The sequence below is a fragment of the Delphinus delphis genome, chromosome 2, assembly GCF_949987515.2.
Source record: "Delphinus delphis chromosome 2, mDelDel1.2, whole genome shotgun sequence".
Lineage (NCBI taxonomy): Eukaryota > Metazoa > Chordata > Mammalia > Artiodactyla > Delphinidae > Delphinus > Delphinus delphis.
The window spans coordinates 119425713-119443995 of NC_082684.1; the positions used below are offsets into that span (position 1 = coordinate 119425713).

The window sequence follows — 18283 nt, forward strand, 5'->3', positions numbered from 1 at the left end:
AAAAAGACCTAGAGACAAATGACAATGAAAACACGACGATCCAAAGCCTATGGGATACAGCAAAAGAGTTCTAAGAGGTAATTTTATAGCTATACAAGCCCACCTCAAGAAACAAGAAAAATCTCAAATAAACAATCTAACCTTACACCTAAAGGAACTAGAGAAAGAAGAACAAACAAAACCGAAAGTTAGCAGAAGGAAAGAAATCATCAAGATCAGAGCAGAAATAAATGAAACAGAAACAAAGAAAACAATAGCAAAGATCAATAAAAATAAAAGCTGTTTCTTTAAGAAGATAAACAAGATTGATAAACCATTAGCCAGACTCATCAAGATAAAGAGGAAGAGGACTCAAACCAATAAAATTATAAATGAAAAAGGAGAAGTTACAACAGACACCGCAGAAATACAACGCATCCTAGGGAGACAAAAGACCTGTGTGCAGAAAACTATAAGACACTGATGAAAGAAATTAAAGATGATACCAACAGATGGAGAGATATACCATGTTCTTGGATTGGAAGAATCAATATTAGGAAAATGACTATACTACCCAAAGCAATCTACAGATTCAATGCAATCCCTATGAAATTACCAATGGCATTTTTTACAGAACTAGAACAAAAAATCTTAAAATTTGTATGGAGACACAAAAGACCCCGAATAGCCAAAGCAGTCTTGAGGGAAAAAAATGGAGCTGGAGGAATCAGACTCCCTGACTTCAGACTATACTACAAAGCTACAGTAATCAAGACAATATGGTACTGGCACAAAAACAAAATATAGATCAATGGAACAGGATAGAAAGCCCAGAGATAAACCCACACACCTATGGTCAACTAATCTATGACAAAGGAGGCAAGGATATAAAATGGAGAAAAGACAGTCTTTTCAGTAAGTGATGCTGGGAAAACTGGACAGCTACATGTAAAAGAATGAAATTAGAACACTCCCTAATGCCATACACAAAAATAAACTCAAATTGGATTAGAGACCTAAATCTAAGACCGGACACTATAAAACTCTTAGAGGAAAACATAGGAAGAACACTCTTTGACATAAATCACTGCAAGATATTTTTTGATCCATCTCCTAGAGTAATGGAAATAAAAACAAAAATAAACAAATGGGACCCAATGAAACAAAAAAGCATTTGCACAGCAAAAGAAACCATAAACAAGACGAAAAGACAACCCTCAGAATGGGAGAAAATATTTGCAAATGAATCATCAGACAAAGGATTAATCTCCAAAATATATAAACAGCTCATGCAGCTCAATATTAAAAAAGCAAGCAACCCAATCCAAAAATGGGTTAAAGATCTACATAGACATATCTCCAAAGAAGACATACAGATGGCCAAGAGGCACATGAGAAGCTGCTCAACATCACTAATTATTAGAGAAATGCAAATCAAAACTACAATGAGGTATCACCTCACACCGGTTAGAATGGGCATCATCAGAAACTACAAACAACAAATGCTGGAGAGGGTGTGGAGAAAAGGGAACCCTCTTGCACTGCTGGTGGCAATGTAAATTGATGCAGCCACTATGGAGAACAGTATGGAGGTTCCTTAAAGAACTAAAAATAGAATTACCATATGAGCCAGCAATACCACTACTGGGCATATACCCAGAGAAAACCATAATTCAAAATGACACATGCACCCCACTGTTCATTGCAGCAGTATTTACAATAGCCAGGTCATGGAAGCAACCTACATGCCCATCGACAGACGAATGGATAAAGAAGATGTGGTACATATATACAATGGAATATTACTCAGCAGTACAAAGAATGAAATTGGGTCATTTGTAGAGACATGGATGCATCTAGAGACTATCATACAGATTGAAGTAAGTCAGAAAGAGAAAAACAAATATCGTATATTAACGCATATATGTGGAACCTAGAAAATGGTACAGATGAACCAGTTTGCAGAGCAGAAATTGAGACACAGATGTAGAGAACAAATATATGGACACCAAAGGGGGAAAGTGGCAGGGGGTGGGGGTTGTGTTGTGATGAATTGGGAGATTGGGATTGACATGTATACACTGATGTGTATAAAACTGATGACTAATAAGAAAATAAATACATAAATATTAAAAAAAATAATAAAAAAAATAAATATTTGGTAGAATTCATAAGTGAAGAGTTCTAGTCCTGGGCTCTTCCTTGTGGAAAATTTTTGATTAGTAATTTAATCTCTTTGCTTGTTATAGGTCTATTCTTTCTATTCTTTATTTAGTTTTGGTAGTTTGCATCTTTCTAGGAGTTTGTCCATTTCATGTTCATTATCTAATTTACTGATGTACAGTTCATTGGCATATAACTGTTCATAGTATTCCTTTACAATCTATTTTATTTCTGCAAGCTCTGTAGCAATGTCTCCTCTTTCATTTCTGATTTTAGCAATTTAAGTGTTCTCTCATTTTTTTCTTGTCAATTAAGCTAAATGTTTGTCAATTTTTTGTTCCCTTCATGTAATCAACTTTTGATTTCACTGATCTTTCTCTATTATTTTTCTATGCTCTATGTCATTAATTTTTGCTTTAATCTTTATTATTTCTTTCCTTCTGCTTCTTTTAGGTTTAATTGCTGTTCTTTTCCAGTGTCTTAATGTGGAAGGTTAATTATTGACTTGAAATTTTTATTTAATTTTATTTTATCTTATCGGCCACACCATGTAGCATGCGGGATCTTAGTTCCCGGACCAGGGATCAAACCTGTGCCCCCTGCAGCGGAAGCGTGGAGTCCTAAGCAGTGGACCACCAGGGATTCCTCACCTTTTTTAATACAGATGTTTACAGCTATACATTTCTCCCTAAAGATTGCTTTAGCTGCATTCTCTAAACTTTGTGACTCCATTTTCATTCATCTGAAAGCACTTTCTGAATTTTCTATGGTTTCTCTTTCACCCACTGGTCATTTAGGAAGTGTTTTGTTTAATTTTCATGAATTTGTGACTTTCCAAAATTCCTTTCTGTTCTTGAATTCTAATTGTATTTTTTCCTTTCCTGTAATTGTGACATAAAAATCAAATGCAAATATCGAGTGCTTAATAACTCGGAAAAGAGAAGGACCTCTTTTTTTTTTTTTTTTTTTTTTTTTTGTGGTATGCGGGCCTCTCACTGTCGTGGCCTCTCCCGTTGCGGAGCACAGGCTCCGGATGCGCAGGCTCAGTGGCCATGGCTCACGGCCCCCCCCCCCCCCAACCCCCGACCGGGGCACAAACCCGTGTCCCCTGCATCAGCAGGCGGACTCTCAACCACTGTGCCACCAGGGAAGCCCAAGAGAAGGAAGGACCTCTTAATGGGCCCCAGGGTCCACAAGCAAAGCATTACTGAACGGGAGAATTTGGTTACCTGTGAAACTGGTATCTGGGAATTCTCTTGTCCTCTGTAATGATCAAAGGGAGGGATGTTCAAATGATCAAAGGGTTTAGGTATGGAGGAAAAGAAGAAAACAGAAGTTTTAAATTCAAGACAAGACTCTGAAATGCTTTCTTTCTCCATTTGGAATGTTTCCTACTTTAGACAAATAAGTAAAGGCTTCAAAACTTTACTATTTAATTTAAATACAAGTGAGGTTCTAGAATTTGGGTAGTATCAGAAAGAAGTTCTGGAATTCTTTCAACTAAATTTTTCCTCACCATTCACATACTACCTATTAGCCATATAATAGATCACTAATGCTATTCATTTTTCCCCTCAGGCACTTTTTCTTTATTTCACATGGACTGTGGGGCACCCCTTATCCCAAATCTCTGGCCACATGTCCAAGTATCTGGAGAGTGGGCCGAGCCTGAGAGATGGGAGCCCCACTCTAGAGATTCCTAGGCTCTTACTGCTGATCTGTGGGGACATGCAACCCTAGGCCTTGCCCTCCCTACTGGTGAGCAGTCCTGAGTTGCAGGCTCTGTTCTGAAACATGGGGCAGGCAGTGCCACCGGCGGCCTCCTCCAGACTCCCACATTCAAGGCATGGTGAACAGAGGAGTGACAATTAGATTTACCTATTTTATTTTAGAGGAAAGCAGGAAAGAAAAGCTTTAAGTTTCATACCAGCTAGAAATGGATTAAACAATGGTATCTTTTCAGATTTTGGCAGTCCCTTAAGAGCCACGTGTTACAGGCTTCATTCTTAAGTCAGGAGCACATACACACACAGACCATGCTTTCATAAAAACATGAGGGATTCCATTTGGTTTTAACCTAAAATAAGGCAAACTGAGCAAAATTGAGCAAAGAGGACAAATTTAAAATCCAAATACACTTCCTTGCAGACAACTATTCAATTCAATTGCCAGTAAGATATTGAATATTCTTTTTTGAATCACCCTAATTCAATGTACAGTACCGTATATACTGCCTAGGAAGAAGTTCAAATCATAAATATGATAGGGAAATATCTAATGGCTCAGAATGGCCTTTTCAAGTAGCCAATAAGCTCTAAAAGACTGCAAAATATTAAATCTGGTGAAGCATGAGCTATATGTTCCAGAATGAGCCCATCTCCCTGTCATAGTCCCCCTCCTTGCTCCAGGGCAACCTGGAACTGGGTCTTAAGGAGCTAGCACACAGGGCTACTCTCTGGATGCCAGATGATGGCAGGGCCACTTCCCTGCAGACAGTAGTCAGCAAGGTGAAGGCTGCTGGCCATAGTCATGACAGCTGAGCTGATCTGTGATTTCATCCTCTCCTGCCAATGTCAGGTCCAGGTTTGTCGATATGTTTGTGCTGCTGTACAAGATACTGGAGAGAGGCCATCTGCCCTGTGTGTCAGATTCCAGACTCCACATGGTTATGGCAGGGTTTGAGAGAAGTATCCACAGAGTGAGGGGCAGGATTAGAATAAAGAGGTGTTAATGGTGTGAATTGGGAAGGTAAAGGAAACTGTCGGGAACTCAGTGGAAAAAGAGGGTTGAAGAAAATTAAAGGGGGAATCAGGGGAAATAAAGAAAACAAGGGAAAAAGACAACCATCTCTGTTTGCTTAAAGGTCAAAGAGTAAAAATAATATAGAAAGTCTCCTTCACCTTGCCAGGTTCAACAGCGTGCTGCATTTTGGCTTCTTAAATAAAGTTTACACCATTGGGTTCTGGGCTCTTCTTCCAGCTGACAGGCTCTGTCTTCCAATCATGTCCACCCCCAACCCCCTGAAGCACCCATTTTTTCTCCAGACCCCACACTTCTCCAAACCCCACCCCCTGAACCAAGTTCAGTTTCCACTTATGGATTACGTCTCTCTCTGATTGTCTAGCACTCATTTTCTAAGATCAATCTCTTTACTCTTTTTCACTTACTAGCCTAAATCCATATTACTCTATAGTTTTAAGAAAGATTCATGACAACTAGATCATGCTATTCAGTAACTCAAGTTTTACTGTCCAAATATGTTTGTGTGTGTGTGTATATATATATATATATATATATAATATCTGTACATAATATATATATATACACATATATGTATATTGTGTATGTATGTGTGTGTATATAAATAAATAAAACTGGCATTTGCAAGAGCTTTAAAATCTATCAGATTGCACGTTTCTTTAGCCAAACAATAAATACTCTTTGATGAGTCATGACACTTCACTTCCATGTGTCCACTTTAAGAAACAGTTACAAAATCAGATGGTTCAAAATAAACAAATAAACAAACCAGCAAATAAAACCAGACTAGAGTAGGCATCCAGGCATTTCTTTTCTAGGCTCTGAGGCAAATTCCAGGTGCTGTCTTCTCTTTTATCAATTTTATTTTCTCCTCTGCTTTTGGAAATTCCATTCATTCTTTAAGTCTGATCCACATGACTTTACAGAGTTGGGAAGGGGATGAAAGGGGGTGGAACAGAAAGGAGAGTGGTGGGAGGGAGAAACCTAGTATTTATCAAGTTACCTGAGAGTAAAGACCTTGCCTGTCTTTCTCACCTCTAAATACCTTGGTACCGAGAACAAGATCTAGTGAATGAGAAGATGCTCAATAAACACGTTTGAATAAATGAAATTACTGACTCTGTACTGTGTGCTGAGGGCCATGCTGGATGGTTTTAAAAACAATACTGAATGATTGGTCAATAAAAAGTAACTCAGTATAACAATGTGCCCTCCTTTGTGTAATAAGAGAATGCATTCTCTGAGGTGGTACCTTCAGAGCTTGGGCTCATGCTGAGGCTGTGATCCCAACATCTCGGTGGGCAAAACCATGGTAGATAATAACTTAAGGCAGTGCCAGCAAACTATCACTCATGCGCCAAGTCTGGCCTGCAGATTGTACAGCCCAGGAGCTAAGAATGGTTTTTATATGTTTAAAAGGATTATAAAACAAAAAGAAAAATAGACAGCAGAGATCGAATATGGCCTACAAAGCAAAAATATTTACTATCTAGCCCTTTACAGTAAAAGTTTGCTGACCCTTGTTCTAAGGAGACACTAAGAATGTGCTTCTGAAGTTAAGTTTTAATCTAAAGTGTGTTTGGCTTGAACTTGTGTTCAAACATGGTGAGACTGCAGGCCTGGGCTCTCTGAGCACTCTGGAGTCACACACACAAGCTCGACGTTCTTTGTCCAAGCTTAGAGCAGCTCCATGGCACCAATATGTAGAGTCTTCACCTTTGTTAACTCTTGCTTGTTCATGTGACTCTTCCGTAGGTGTTTTTCTACATGATTTTCTGGTTAGTTTTGCAGTGCAACAAAGTCTTCTCCTAGAAAATCTATGGGTGGCAAAATCATAAAGGTGTTTCATCAACCCACTTAGTGTAATGATTAGAGAGCTTTGTTATGGAGCTTTCTTGAATTCATCTGGCTCTAGCTGAAGTACTCAGGATGTGACCTCTCTTCCGTCTTTTATTAACTCTAGGCAATTTTTGGTTGTTTTTAATTCATTGATGATTTTCTGGTCCATTCTTCCTCTCCTCTCCTTCTGTGATTCCAATTATACTTATTTAAAATGGCTGATATTTTCCCACAGGTAAATTATCAACAATCTTTTCTTTCCATTTTCCAGATTGGATAATTTCTATTGTTAGACCCATCAAGCGATTTTTTAAAAATTTCAGATACTGTATTTTCTAGTCCTAAAATTTGGTTCCTGTTTAGTGTCTCCTTTTTGCTGCTAAGATTTCATATGTGTTCATTGATTATGATCATATTTTTTCTTATGTCTTTGAGCATAATTACAATAGCTGCTTTGAAATTCTTGTCTGCTAATACCAACATACATGTCATTTTGGAGTCAGTTTCCATTAATTGCCTTCTCTCATGACTATGGGTCACATTTTTCTGTTTCCTTGTATGTCTAGTAATTTTGAATTGTATCCTGAACATTGCACATGTTATGTTAATCTATAGCAGTGCTGTTCAATAGAAATAAAACATGAGCTACATATGTAATTTTAATTTTCTACTATCCATATTTAAAAAGTAAAAGAAACAGGTGACTTTAACATATTAATAAATTTTAATAATATATTGTATTTGACCCAATGTATTCAAAATGTAATTATTTCAACATGTAATCAATATTAAAAATTATTAAGATATTTTACAATATCTTTCTATATTAAATCTTTGAAGTCTGGTATGTATTTTACATTTAAAACACATCTTGATTTGGACTAGCTAGTGGCTACCATATTGATCAGCACAGCTCTAGAGTATCATTCTAGGAGAATACTGATTTTTGGTCCAATACGAGCTACTCCGTCATTATGGGAAGCAGAATCATTGACTGCCAGTTTTTAAACTTTATTCCTTGGTGTTTCACAGAGGTCCTGTGGGCCTACTGTGAGATGAGGGGAAGGCCGAGTACACTGGGCTACTCTTCCCCATTATATATACATCTCAATTCAATCAGAGCAACTCTGATTTCATGTTTCATATATTTCATTTCTGTGCATAACTTAAAAATATTTTGATACTAAAACAATATAAAAACATAAATGACTGTAAAATATGATTCTTGAATGGGTCCCTAGGATTTTTCTTGCTCAATCATGCCCTTGAACCCATGCTGACCTCTCCTCTTCTAGAGTCACTTATTCTCCTTTCTAATCATATCACAAGAACCAGCTGTCTCTGCTTTCAGGAAAAGGGACTGTGGTTTGTCTGCTATTTAAGTCTTCATGCTTGCAAGTCCTTCCTTCTGTGGCCCCACATGTGTGTGATTGATTGACTGATGGATAGATTGATCAATCAACTGATAGGTTTGCTGGATGGCTGTTCACACCCAGCATGCTCAGGACTTGCAGAAGTGAGCTGTTCCTCATGGCCATCAGCATTAGGGTAGGATTTCATTCTTAATTTAAAAGGACCACATAAAATCAATGAAACAAGTCTCACCTCACTTTCCTTCCTGTCCTCCCGCTTTCATTCATACACATTTTACTAGTTTGACAAAGAAAAGAGGGTCAGCACGAAAACTAAATGCTTTGTGAAACCTTTTCACCAGGCAAGTGGTACGGATCAAGCTTAAGAAACCCAAAAAACTGCCAGGTTAAAAGTCCAGCCTCCTTACAAAAGCTAAACATGCCTAACCTGATGCACAGAACCACAAAACAAAATCCATGCACCTCGACCCAGGGCAGAACGGGAGGCCAGTGATATTACATAATATAACAGAGTCAGATGCAAAGACCCACTAAAGTGGAAATAAGGAGGCTTAACTGATGAACACATTTCACACAATTCTTCTCAGCTGACAACTCAAGAGAATTCACTTCAGAGCACACAAGTACATGGCCATGAAAGCTAGGGTTGGAAACAGAAGTTCTGATGGATCCCAAACAACAAATAACTTACTGACATTAATTTCAGCCACTGAAATAGACCAATCACAAACACTAACTTATGTACACCTACTCACGGGTGCTCATACTATGACACTGATTTCCTTTTTCTCCGAGACACGGTAATTTGCAGGAGGAGTTGACACGTACCAGTTGAAAGTGTGCGGGATGGCTATTTCTTTTTTCACGAGATGGTCTTAATGGCCCGCTATGAGACGCCTTCCAGTGAGCACTGTACATTTCTATCAAAGTTCTGGTTTAGCCAGAAATTCAGTATTTTGAGCAAGCAGAAATCACTCAGCAACAACAATGGAACACAGACCAAGACTGTGGTATTAACTGTGCATCACCATCCCCCATTCATGGGCGTTGCTGTTTTACCCTGGAGGGTCCAAGTTTGAGAACACAGCTCCTTACCGTGACTGGCATGGGTGCAAGTTGCACCTTCGGATCTGGGGCTCCGGACGGCTGGCTTGAGGGCAGTCACTGTCGTTCACCAGAGTCGTGGTCTTGTTAACAATCCGTGTGCAGGACACGATGGTTCTGCGTTCCCCTGGAAACCAAACCACACAGAACTGAGAGGTCGTGGTACACACACCTGGTAAGGCCATTCATTCACCTTATGGAGGAGTGTTCAGGTGCATCTTTTGATCAGTTTGTCATTTAAAGTGACTATTGTAATGCCTTGTTGTTTGTCAGAGAGGGAGAACCATAATCTTTGGGATGAGGGTGTGTAAGACATGGCAGGGGCAGCATGGGGCAGGAGAAAGATTCTAGAACAGGATCAGAAAGAAGCAACACTTTAGATCAGTCATGTCCTTGGAAAGCTTGGGGTTCACTGAGGTCAAAGTTGTGATTTGGGTCTTTAATTTCCAACAAAGATTGCCAATCTCTGTGTCTGTTCATTTGATGTTTAAAGTCTATGGAGATCTGGTCTTCATTAAACAACTGTATATCAGCCCTCACCAGAGATGATGGCTACTTATTACAGAACTCCTACTTGCTGGAGATAAGTGAGAAACAGGAAGGCTAGTCTGAAGGACACAGACCCAACCTGAGAATTTGTCTCTCCATCAACTGCCGCTCGTGCCTAAGCCTCACGTGCTCTTGGGAAGCTTCACTAACCGGTCACCCGAGCTGGATGTAGTCATTCTTTTGGGTGTTCCCAAAGCACCCTGCACACTAGTTGACCATGACTTTGTTAGGAGTGGGGGCGAATGATTGGGAGCTAGAAGGGCGGCCCTTGGAGCCAGGCTGTCTGGGTTCAGACCTGGCTTACTCACTAGCACAGTGAGCACAGGATTGCTACTTAGCCCTCACGTTTCTGTGCCTGTTTCCTCCACTGGACTGACTCGCTTAACTTCCCTATGCCTTAGGGTGCTTTAGGGATGGTTAAAATGAATTGATACATATAAAATGCTTAGAACAGAACCTGGCAGGGGTTAACACTTCATGTTAGCTATATTCCTATTGTTATTATTTGGGAAGTGTCATAATAAAAGATTAACAGGAAGTCAAGCACGACTATATGGATCCCACACTCCTAAATCAATCTGTCTCCTGGGGAATTTGTCATGAAGAAATGACTCAAAATTATGGAGCCCTCAACTTATGTAAGCATAGAAAGCACGGAGATGCCTCAAGCCAGATTTCTGTTTGGACTGCAGGTCAGGGAGCTGGCAGTCAGGGAGCCATAAAAGGATGCCAGTAGCGACAGCAGCAGAACAGTACCCCCTTGGCCCCCAGCCAACGGAGCCTGCTAACTCTTCCATTTGGGCCACGCTTACTTTGTAGCAAGCTGCCCCAGTGGAAAAGGTCGGTGCCATCAGCTCCGCAGGACTGAGTGTCGGTGAGGTCATGCCCAGGTCCCACCTGCCAGCCCACCCTCTGGGTTGGCATTCCAGAATCCAGGTCAACCTTCTGTTCTAACTCTGTGTCCATCAAAATTCACCCATCCTGCATCCATCCCCCATCACCCCCCTGTGTGTCCCGTCAGGGTGATAGGGTACGCTGTACTAAGGGGGCTGCTGGCTAAGAGTTCAGAATGCTTCCAACCGCTCCTCCTAAACAACACAGTAATGACTACGATGCCTTTTGTTCATATTGATTTTTGCAGTATTTGAGTCTCCTCCCTGCAGTGGGCATGAGGGCTGATCAGTATAGAGAGAGTAAATCATCTGCTAATATATGGAGTCAAATCATGAAGCCAGGACTCAGGCTCTGAACGTTTCACTGGAGTTGGAGGACTTTTTCTTTCCATTGTATTACTGTTGGTCCCATTGGTTTCCCTGTATTTCCATTGGCCACTGGGGCAAAAAGGAAAGAGTATTTGAGGGTCAGAAACATCTTCCAGTGCCCCTCTACCAAACAGCAACAGATGGAAGTCTGTTCTGTTCATTCCCAGGGTCACCTGTCACACTTGTGACACAACCATTCATCGGCCAAACCTCCATTCGGATCAGCATCCAAGGGCCCCATGCCATAGGCAAAGCTGGGCACAACTCCAGCATGGAGGAGTTTGCTCTGCCCAAGTGTTTTGCAGAGAGATTTGCAGTGGGATGTGGTTACATTCCATGGAAATACAGGTTATGTGGCCAGCCTTTCCAAGGCTCTGTGCACCCGCCACGGAGTGCCCTGAATTCACTTCTCTGTTTGACAAAAACCCACACCCCATGAGCCCATGACTCTACTGCTCACCTCCTCCGCACTGCACACTGCAACCTTCCCAGCTGCTGTGGGTCCAGATGAACAAGGAGTCCTGCGGTTTTTCTGGTTCACTTTGATTTTCAGCAGTGTAGTTTACGGGAATGGTGTATTCGTAATGAATTCCATAGTTTTGGTCATGAAATAACAACACCTGGATCAGCAGCAAAATAAAAGACCATTTTGAAATAAAGCGAAAGCTCCCAGGATTGCTGAACTTGCAAGCCAAGCTGTGCTGTGGCTGTCTCCCTACCAGGGGTAACCTGTTCTTTTCAGGGTTTCAAAACAGGTTCATTCCAGGGGCACACCTTTATTTCAGTCTTGGGTTCCCTAGATACTCAAATTCAGGGCAGGAGCCTATGTAAACCATCGGCAGGGAGTTCTACTCTTTTCCACTGGAGAGAGGACTGGTTTGGAAGAGGGATTGGGGATTAGCAAATCTGTGGGCTCTAACTGCACTTTACATGGAGAGCTGCTCCAGGCAGAGCAAAGTACCCGTTCCCACAGTCACCCACGAAGCTGCCCTTACAGGGAGAAAGACACAAATATACTGCTTTTCTTAAACAGGCATCTGAACAAGTAGGGTTACTCTACTTTGAAAATGAACACCACTCTTCACACCCCGAGCACCAGTCACTGCTATGTGTAAGGCAGGCTCAAGAGTAGACACAGCCCCCTGCAGGGGAATCTTGGGGATGCCCGTCAAGGATGTAGGAGCCTTCCTGCTGCCATGGGAGCTAGGATGATGACGATGCCCACGGGGTGGCACAGCCTGGCGCAGGGCTTAAAGCTGGGAGTGAGGGGAGGGGAGCCATCATTGTGCAGCTTGGGGACCCCTGGTTCTGCAATCCTGGTAAGTGGGAACTGGAAGGGCCTGCTCTTTGTTTGGTAATGCATGTTTCTAGCCCTGTAGAGAGAGACGTGCTCTACTGGCTTTACTTCACTACATGTACGTAATGGTGCAAAAGAAGCACTCTTGTGGGAGCTTCAAGTGGCCTGGCTGTGGGTGGTATGTCCTCAGGCTACGCTTGGAACCAGGGGGCAGTCCTGGGTCTAAGCAGCTAGCAACTTCACTTCCAGCCCGGGGTCTGGGAGAGCCGGCCCGCAGGAGCTGGAGGCAGAGGGTGCTCCACCTGACCTGGGGAGGCCAGGTGGACGGTGTGCTGGACAACAGGAGCCGTCCTCCCTCCCAAGCATCTCCCAGCCCTCCAAGGGCTGCAGTTGCAGGCGGGGTGGGGTGGGGTGCTAAGAGCAGCCCAAACTGAATAAACATCCACTTCTCCAAGAAAAAGACTTGCAGTAATGCATTTGGAAAAATGCCTCCAGTTTAAAAAAAAAAAAAAGGCTTTAAAAGAGATCTTTATTATCTCAGTATGGGAATAAGACTGGTGAATTGAGAATCCATATGAAACCAATTTCATGCAATTTTGTAGCCACGTATAATTTGTATGCGTGTGCATAATTGCTTTCAAATGCAGGTCCCCGTGGCTCTACGGGCGCTCCTGACCCTGCAAGCAATGTGCACACCTCAGTTAGGGGACAATGGATTTTCCTTCAGAGGCAGATGGGCTCCTCTCGTTTCTAGGTTTAAAAACTGGTAGTAACAATTATATTTCAAGAGAGAAAAGTGATTAATGTTCAAGAGGGCAGGAACTTCAGCTGTGGTAGTTATTGCTTTCCCAGAGTTTTGTTTATTATGGTCTGAATGAATCCAGGCTGTGCATTTGCTTTAATGGACTGACGATTCACTCACAGTTTATGAAAGCTTTTGGGAAAGAAAGGAAATAGGCCCATCTTGGTGTTTGCTAGAAAAGCAAATTCACATGCTAAAGGTGATGCTGCTATCTTGGGTTTTATCTTGTCTTTTACTTCCTCTTTTAGTCCCTCTCAATGACTGCTTTTAACTCAGGACAGGAGGATTTGTTCCAATGACTTAGATTAGGAAACAATCTAATCACAGAGAAATGATTTAGGTACCGGTTCTTAGGTCCCAGAAATCAACTTGCAAGTATATACCTGCAGTAGATTTAGTGTGTGGAGTGTTGCACTGATAAGATTTCTGGACAGTTTATGTCATCTGTGGAAACTGGCTCCCCTTACTCTTATCAGAAATTGTAACAGGGTTAGGGCCATTGTGGGTGACATCTCTGCTCACACGTAGAGCTGGTCTCCTCAGGAGAGTCCCTGGGAAGTGGCCTGGGAATCTCTTGGGTGTCACCTAATCTTGAACAGCTGCAGGTTGCCAGTGACCACAAATTAATGGGGAGATAAGAACTTCCAAGTAGAGACTTTGGCAGGCATGGAGGACAAAATGTGCTTTGATTGCAGACACACAAGCTGTCACAACTCCCATTCTTTGGAAGGAGACATGGATTCAATAATTACAAGCTATCAAAAGTTAGTCACGAGAAGTCCTAAACCCCGAGAAGGCAACGGTGGCATTCCTGTCCCTGGAGATCTTTCATATTCTTAAAAGGCAGCATAACCGGATGTTTCAGTGGTTTGCATGGGGTCCTCCCTGAGACAACACACAAGACCAGAGTGCCCTGATCTGGCCTGATTGCACGATTTCTCGAGACCACCTGGGGAGTGAATAGGCCTGTAGAATCTGGTTCTCCCTCGATTCCTGAATCCTTGCTGCAAGCAGAGTCTGGAAAACCTGAGTGGTATTGGTTTGGAAACAGTGTCAACAGTTCATTTCCAAAAGGTAGTTTCCGATGTGGATATACAAACTGTGGGGCAAATCTAAGCCATCTGATATTAAAACATAGACTGTGGGGCTTCCCTGGTGGTGCAGTGGTTGGGGGCCGCCTGCCGATGCAGGGGGCATGGGTTCGTGCCCCGGTCCAGGAGGATCCCACATGCCGCGGAGCGGCTGGGCCCGTGGGCCATGGTCGCTGGGCCTGTGCGTCTGGAGCCTGTGCTACGCAACGGGAGAGGCCGCAGTGGTGAGAGGCTCGCGTACCGCAAAAAAAAACCAAAAAAACATAGACTGTGAGTGGGGCTGTCTGCTTAATAATGTCAAGTCTCCCTGGTGGCCACGTGGCTAAGCATTTCCTTCCTGGAGGTGGTTCCTTTTGGAAAAGATGGGAGTTCTGCCAGTAAAGAGCTAGGGCAAAATTTTGAGAGGGCAGAATTTTGAAGCATGTGGCAAAGGGATTAGATAAGAAAAGACCAAGAGAGAGACTTGAGCAGCAGGTGGCCAGGCAAACCACCAGGAACCAGGTGTACCTCCTGCCCACAGGATCTCAGGGAACAAGTCAACTGGTAGACCTCTTGGAGCTGGCGGTCTCAAGACAAATGCAAAAGCACGGCAAATTACCATCAAATGCAGAGGCATTTTGGTTGGTCCCTTGGCGGAAATTTTCTCCCACAGGCCCCTTCTAACATAGCGGACGGTCGTGCCTGCAATCTGGAACTCTCCGGGGAGCTCTATCTTCCAGTCACTGTTGATGGATCTCTTGCTGGAGTCTTTGAGAGCTAGAAAGGAAATGGAACACCATGGAATCGGGGGAGTCAGTCTGTCTTTGAAGGGAGTCAGGGTGTCCTGAGCGGTGGGTTGGAGGTCTCACTCTCTACCTCCACATGGGAGAAGAGGGAGGCCTGCGGTGAGAGAAAGGGAGCTTTCTTTGAGAACAGAAGCCTGGCTCACAGGGAGAGAACAGCTCCTGACCCCAGGACCCTCCGAGAGAGAGCTGTCGTGACTCCTGCACCTCTTGAGCATGGGCCACTGTCTCAGAATCAGCTCACTCCGTGAGGGGTACGGGGAGGAGCGCCAGAGAATGAAGACAGCCACAGTCCAATCACATTTCACGAGATTTACAGAGTAGGGGGTTTTCCACCAGATGAACAGATTCTATTTTAACGTGTCCAAGGCTACAAAACAGGATTTGTAGCTTTAGCAAAATTCATCCTTCATTTTACTCTTACCCACCTGGGGCTTTTTAAAGGGCAGCCTAACTCCAATGCCCCTCAAGGATTTGATAGCCCTGGATTAGTAAAGCAGATGCTCCTTCAAGAAACAGGTGTCATTCTATCAAACACGAGCGTCTGGAAGCCTGAGCCGCCTACAGGCGTGGCAGTAACAGTGAGCTGATGTCTTGTGGGTGGTGGGGGCCCTCCCACCCTCAGCTTTGTGGCCTTTGCTGGGTTCACATTTTGCTCTCTCACACTCCGTACAAAGTGTGTTGGAACTGACAAGGAATCGACATCTTGCTGATTGGCCATAGCAAAGATTTGGTTTTCCACACAAGCTATTATTATCTGAGTGCTCACCAGTGACTTTCTTTGTTGTTTCCTCACTTAGGTTTTAGAGTCATGTGGTTCTCATGAGGGAGCATTCTGCAGTGAAATTCTGTTTTTTTGTGCTGTTTTGTTATTTAGGAAAGAAAGAAATAACTAGAACCTACTCTGGCATTTTGGAGGAGGTGGCAAATGAAAATGGGTGACAGTAAGTCTTTATGTCACTCAAAAAATAAAACTTTCCGTGCACCTCAAGTCCAATGCCATGCTCTCTGCCAGTGCAGCTAGAGTCCCCTGAGAAGCAGATGCTCTCAATTACCTTGGGACCCTGCTCAACCCACAATCAGCGAAATCAGGTTCTATCCCATTCCCTACTCTCTGCTTATGAGGCCAGAAATATTAATGAAATGCCCACATTTAATACCGATTTTGGATAATGAGACTTGAAACCCAAAAGTGGTTTCGGTTAACCCTGAGTCCACGAACCCCTGGCTGGGTTAGGACCTGGTGGGTCCAGTCCTGGTCAGGCCACAAGCAGCTGGGGGATGCCGGCCTCCGCTTCCTCGTCTGCAGGACACAATGGTCCCAGCAGGCTCTCCTGGCCAGTAAGGGGGAGGTGCATGCTCAGGACTCTGTGCTTACAGGAAACCAGGTCCGAGGGACCTGGGAAGGGCTGCTTTCCAGCAGGATGGCTTCCAAGAGGGGGTTCATACTCAGGGTGGCTGCTCAGTGAGTGGCTGGGGATTACAGGACTCCAGGGAAGGCTTCGAAAAGAGAAAGCTCTACCACTTAGAATCGAATGCTTCCCTTCAAGAAATTCTACCTACTATCGAGATTTCCTGGCTAATGGAAGGAAGTGAGACTGTTGGGATACTCACAATTTCTGAGCCTTTTTCTCTTCCTCAGCCACTGCCTGCAAGTCCCCATTTAAGGGGCACATTCTCTGGTTTAGCTCCTCCATATGCTTTTACCCATTTAACCTTCCCAACAACTCTCTAAGGTAAAGGATTATTTTCCTTTTTTCACAGATGTGGAAATGGGGGCACAGAGAGGTTAAGTAACCTGCCTAAAGTCACACCGCTATTACATTGTCATGTGGAGACCTGAACCTAAACACACCAAGCTCCCACATTCTTTAGGTTATAGCATCAGTCTAGAGTTTTATGACAGACACTGAAATGTGCAAATGTCATATTCTCAAAGAGAACAAATTCCAAGCTCAAATTGCTGTGGGAGGTGTCTCACGTTCTACATACCTTCATAAAAATAACTAAACTTATGGTTTTCCACAGCTTCCAGTGAACTAATAACCTAAAAATACGTTTGGTCATGTTAGCTACTCAGGTATCTAGGCTAAAGCTGTATGGGTGTTCATTGTTCTTTCAATTTCTCTGAAGGTTTGGAAAATTGTTTCTTGCACATGCATATGTAAATCTGGTTTTCAGAATCAGTATGGGCTGGTGGGAAGTGGCCGACAGACAAATGAGGGAACAGACACCTTTAAGAAAAGCCTCAGTAGGGTTTTCCCTGGTGGCGCAGTGGTTAAGAATCCGCCTGCCAATGCAGGGGACACGGGTTCAAGCCCTGGTCCAGGAAGATCCCACATGCCATGGAGCAACTAAGCCCGTGTGCCACAACTACTGAGCCTGCGCTTTAGAGCCTGCGAGCCACAACTACTGAAGCCCGTGCACCTAGAGCCTGTGCTCTGCAACAAGAGAAGCCACGACAACAAGAAGCCCGCACACCACAACGAAGAGTAGCCCCTGCTCACCGCAACTAGAGAAAGCCTGCGTGCAGCAACGAAGACCCAACACAGCCAAAAATAAATAAATTAAATAAAAAAAAGAAAAGCCTCAGTAAAAACAAGTCAGGGAAGCACAGTGAGCAGACACATCCCTACACCAATCCTTTACCTTTATCTGAGGGCCTTGTAGCTGGTGATGGAGGCACAGCTCCTGCCCTTGGGAGCTCAATGTTTGAAAGGGAGACTGGTGAGAAGACAGATAAACACGATACACTTCCAGAAGCTCAGTGACAGAGGCCAGTCTGGGGCCTGTGCACAGTCGTGTGGGCAGAGACTGGGGCAGCTGGGGAAGGCCTTCTGAAGGAGGAGCCCTGAGCTGAGACTGAAAGAAAAGCAGGGAGAAGAGGTGGCCTGGAGCGTGTGGGCAGCTTGGGCTGTTGCTCCTTGCCTCCTTGTTAAGCTCAGTTTCTGTGCAGGGTGGTGGAGGGAGAAAGGTGCCCTGCCCCGTGTGGAGAAGCAAGTGGAAGGTGAGGGAATACTGGAAGTCTGATTGGGAAGAGGAGGTGACAGAGAGGGGCTATGGAGGTGGAGAAGGAAAGAGAAGGCTCACTGTCATTGTCATTGGGGTGGGGACACAAGCACGTTGAGAACCCTTGAAACTGAGAATCAGAGAGATGAGCAGAATGAGTTTCTGTAAAGCTGTCTGCTGACCCCCGTCATACTGGGGTCACCCCACAGAACCCATTTCCCACACAGAGACCAGGGGCACATTGGGGTGGCCCTCTCCTCCTGTCTCAGCCCA

General features: G+C 43.6%; 1 protein-coding gene across 1 annotated transcript in view; it reads right to left on the reverse strand.

The window, feature by feature from the left end:
- Positions 1-18283, reverse strand: part of ADAMTS17 (ADAM metallopeptidase with thrombospondin type 1 motif 17) — a 346470-nt gene that overhangs the window by 55529 nt on the left and 272658 nt on the right. Inside the window, exons 16-18 of the mRNA XM_060003651.1 lie at positions 14818-14975; positions 11490-11649; positions 9210-9345 (exon numbers count right to left, since the gene is read on the reverse strand). Coding sequence (XP_059859634.1) covers positions 9210-9345; positions 11490-11649; positions 14818-14975 — 454 coding nt within the window. The remainder of the gene's footprint in view (positions 1-9209; positions 9346-11489; positions 11650-14817; positions 14976-18283) is intronic.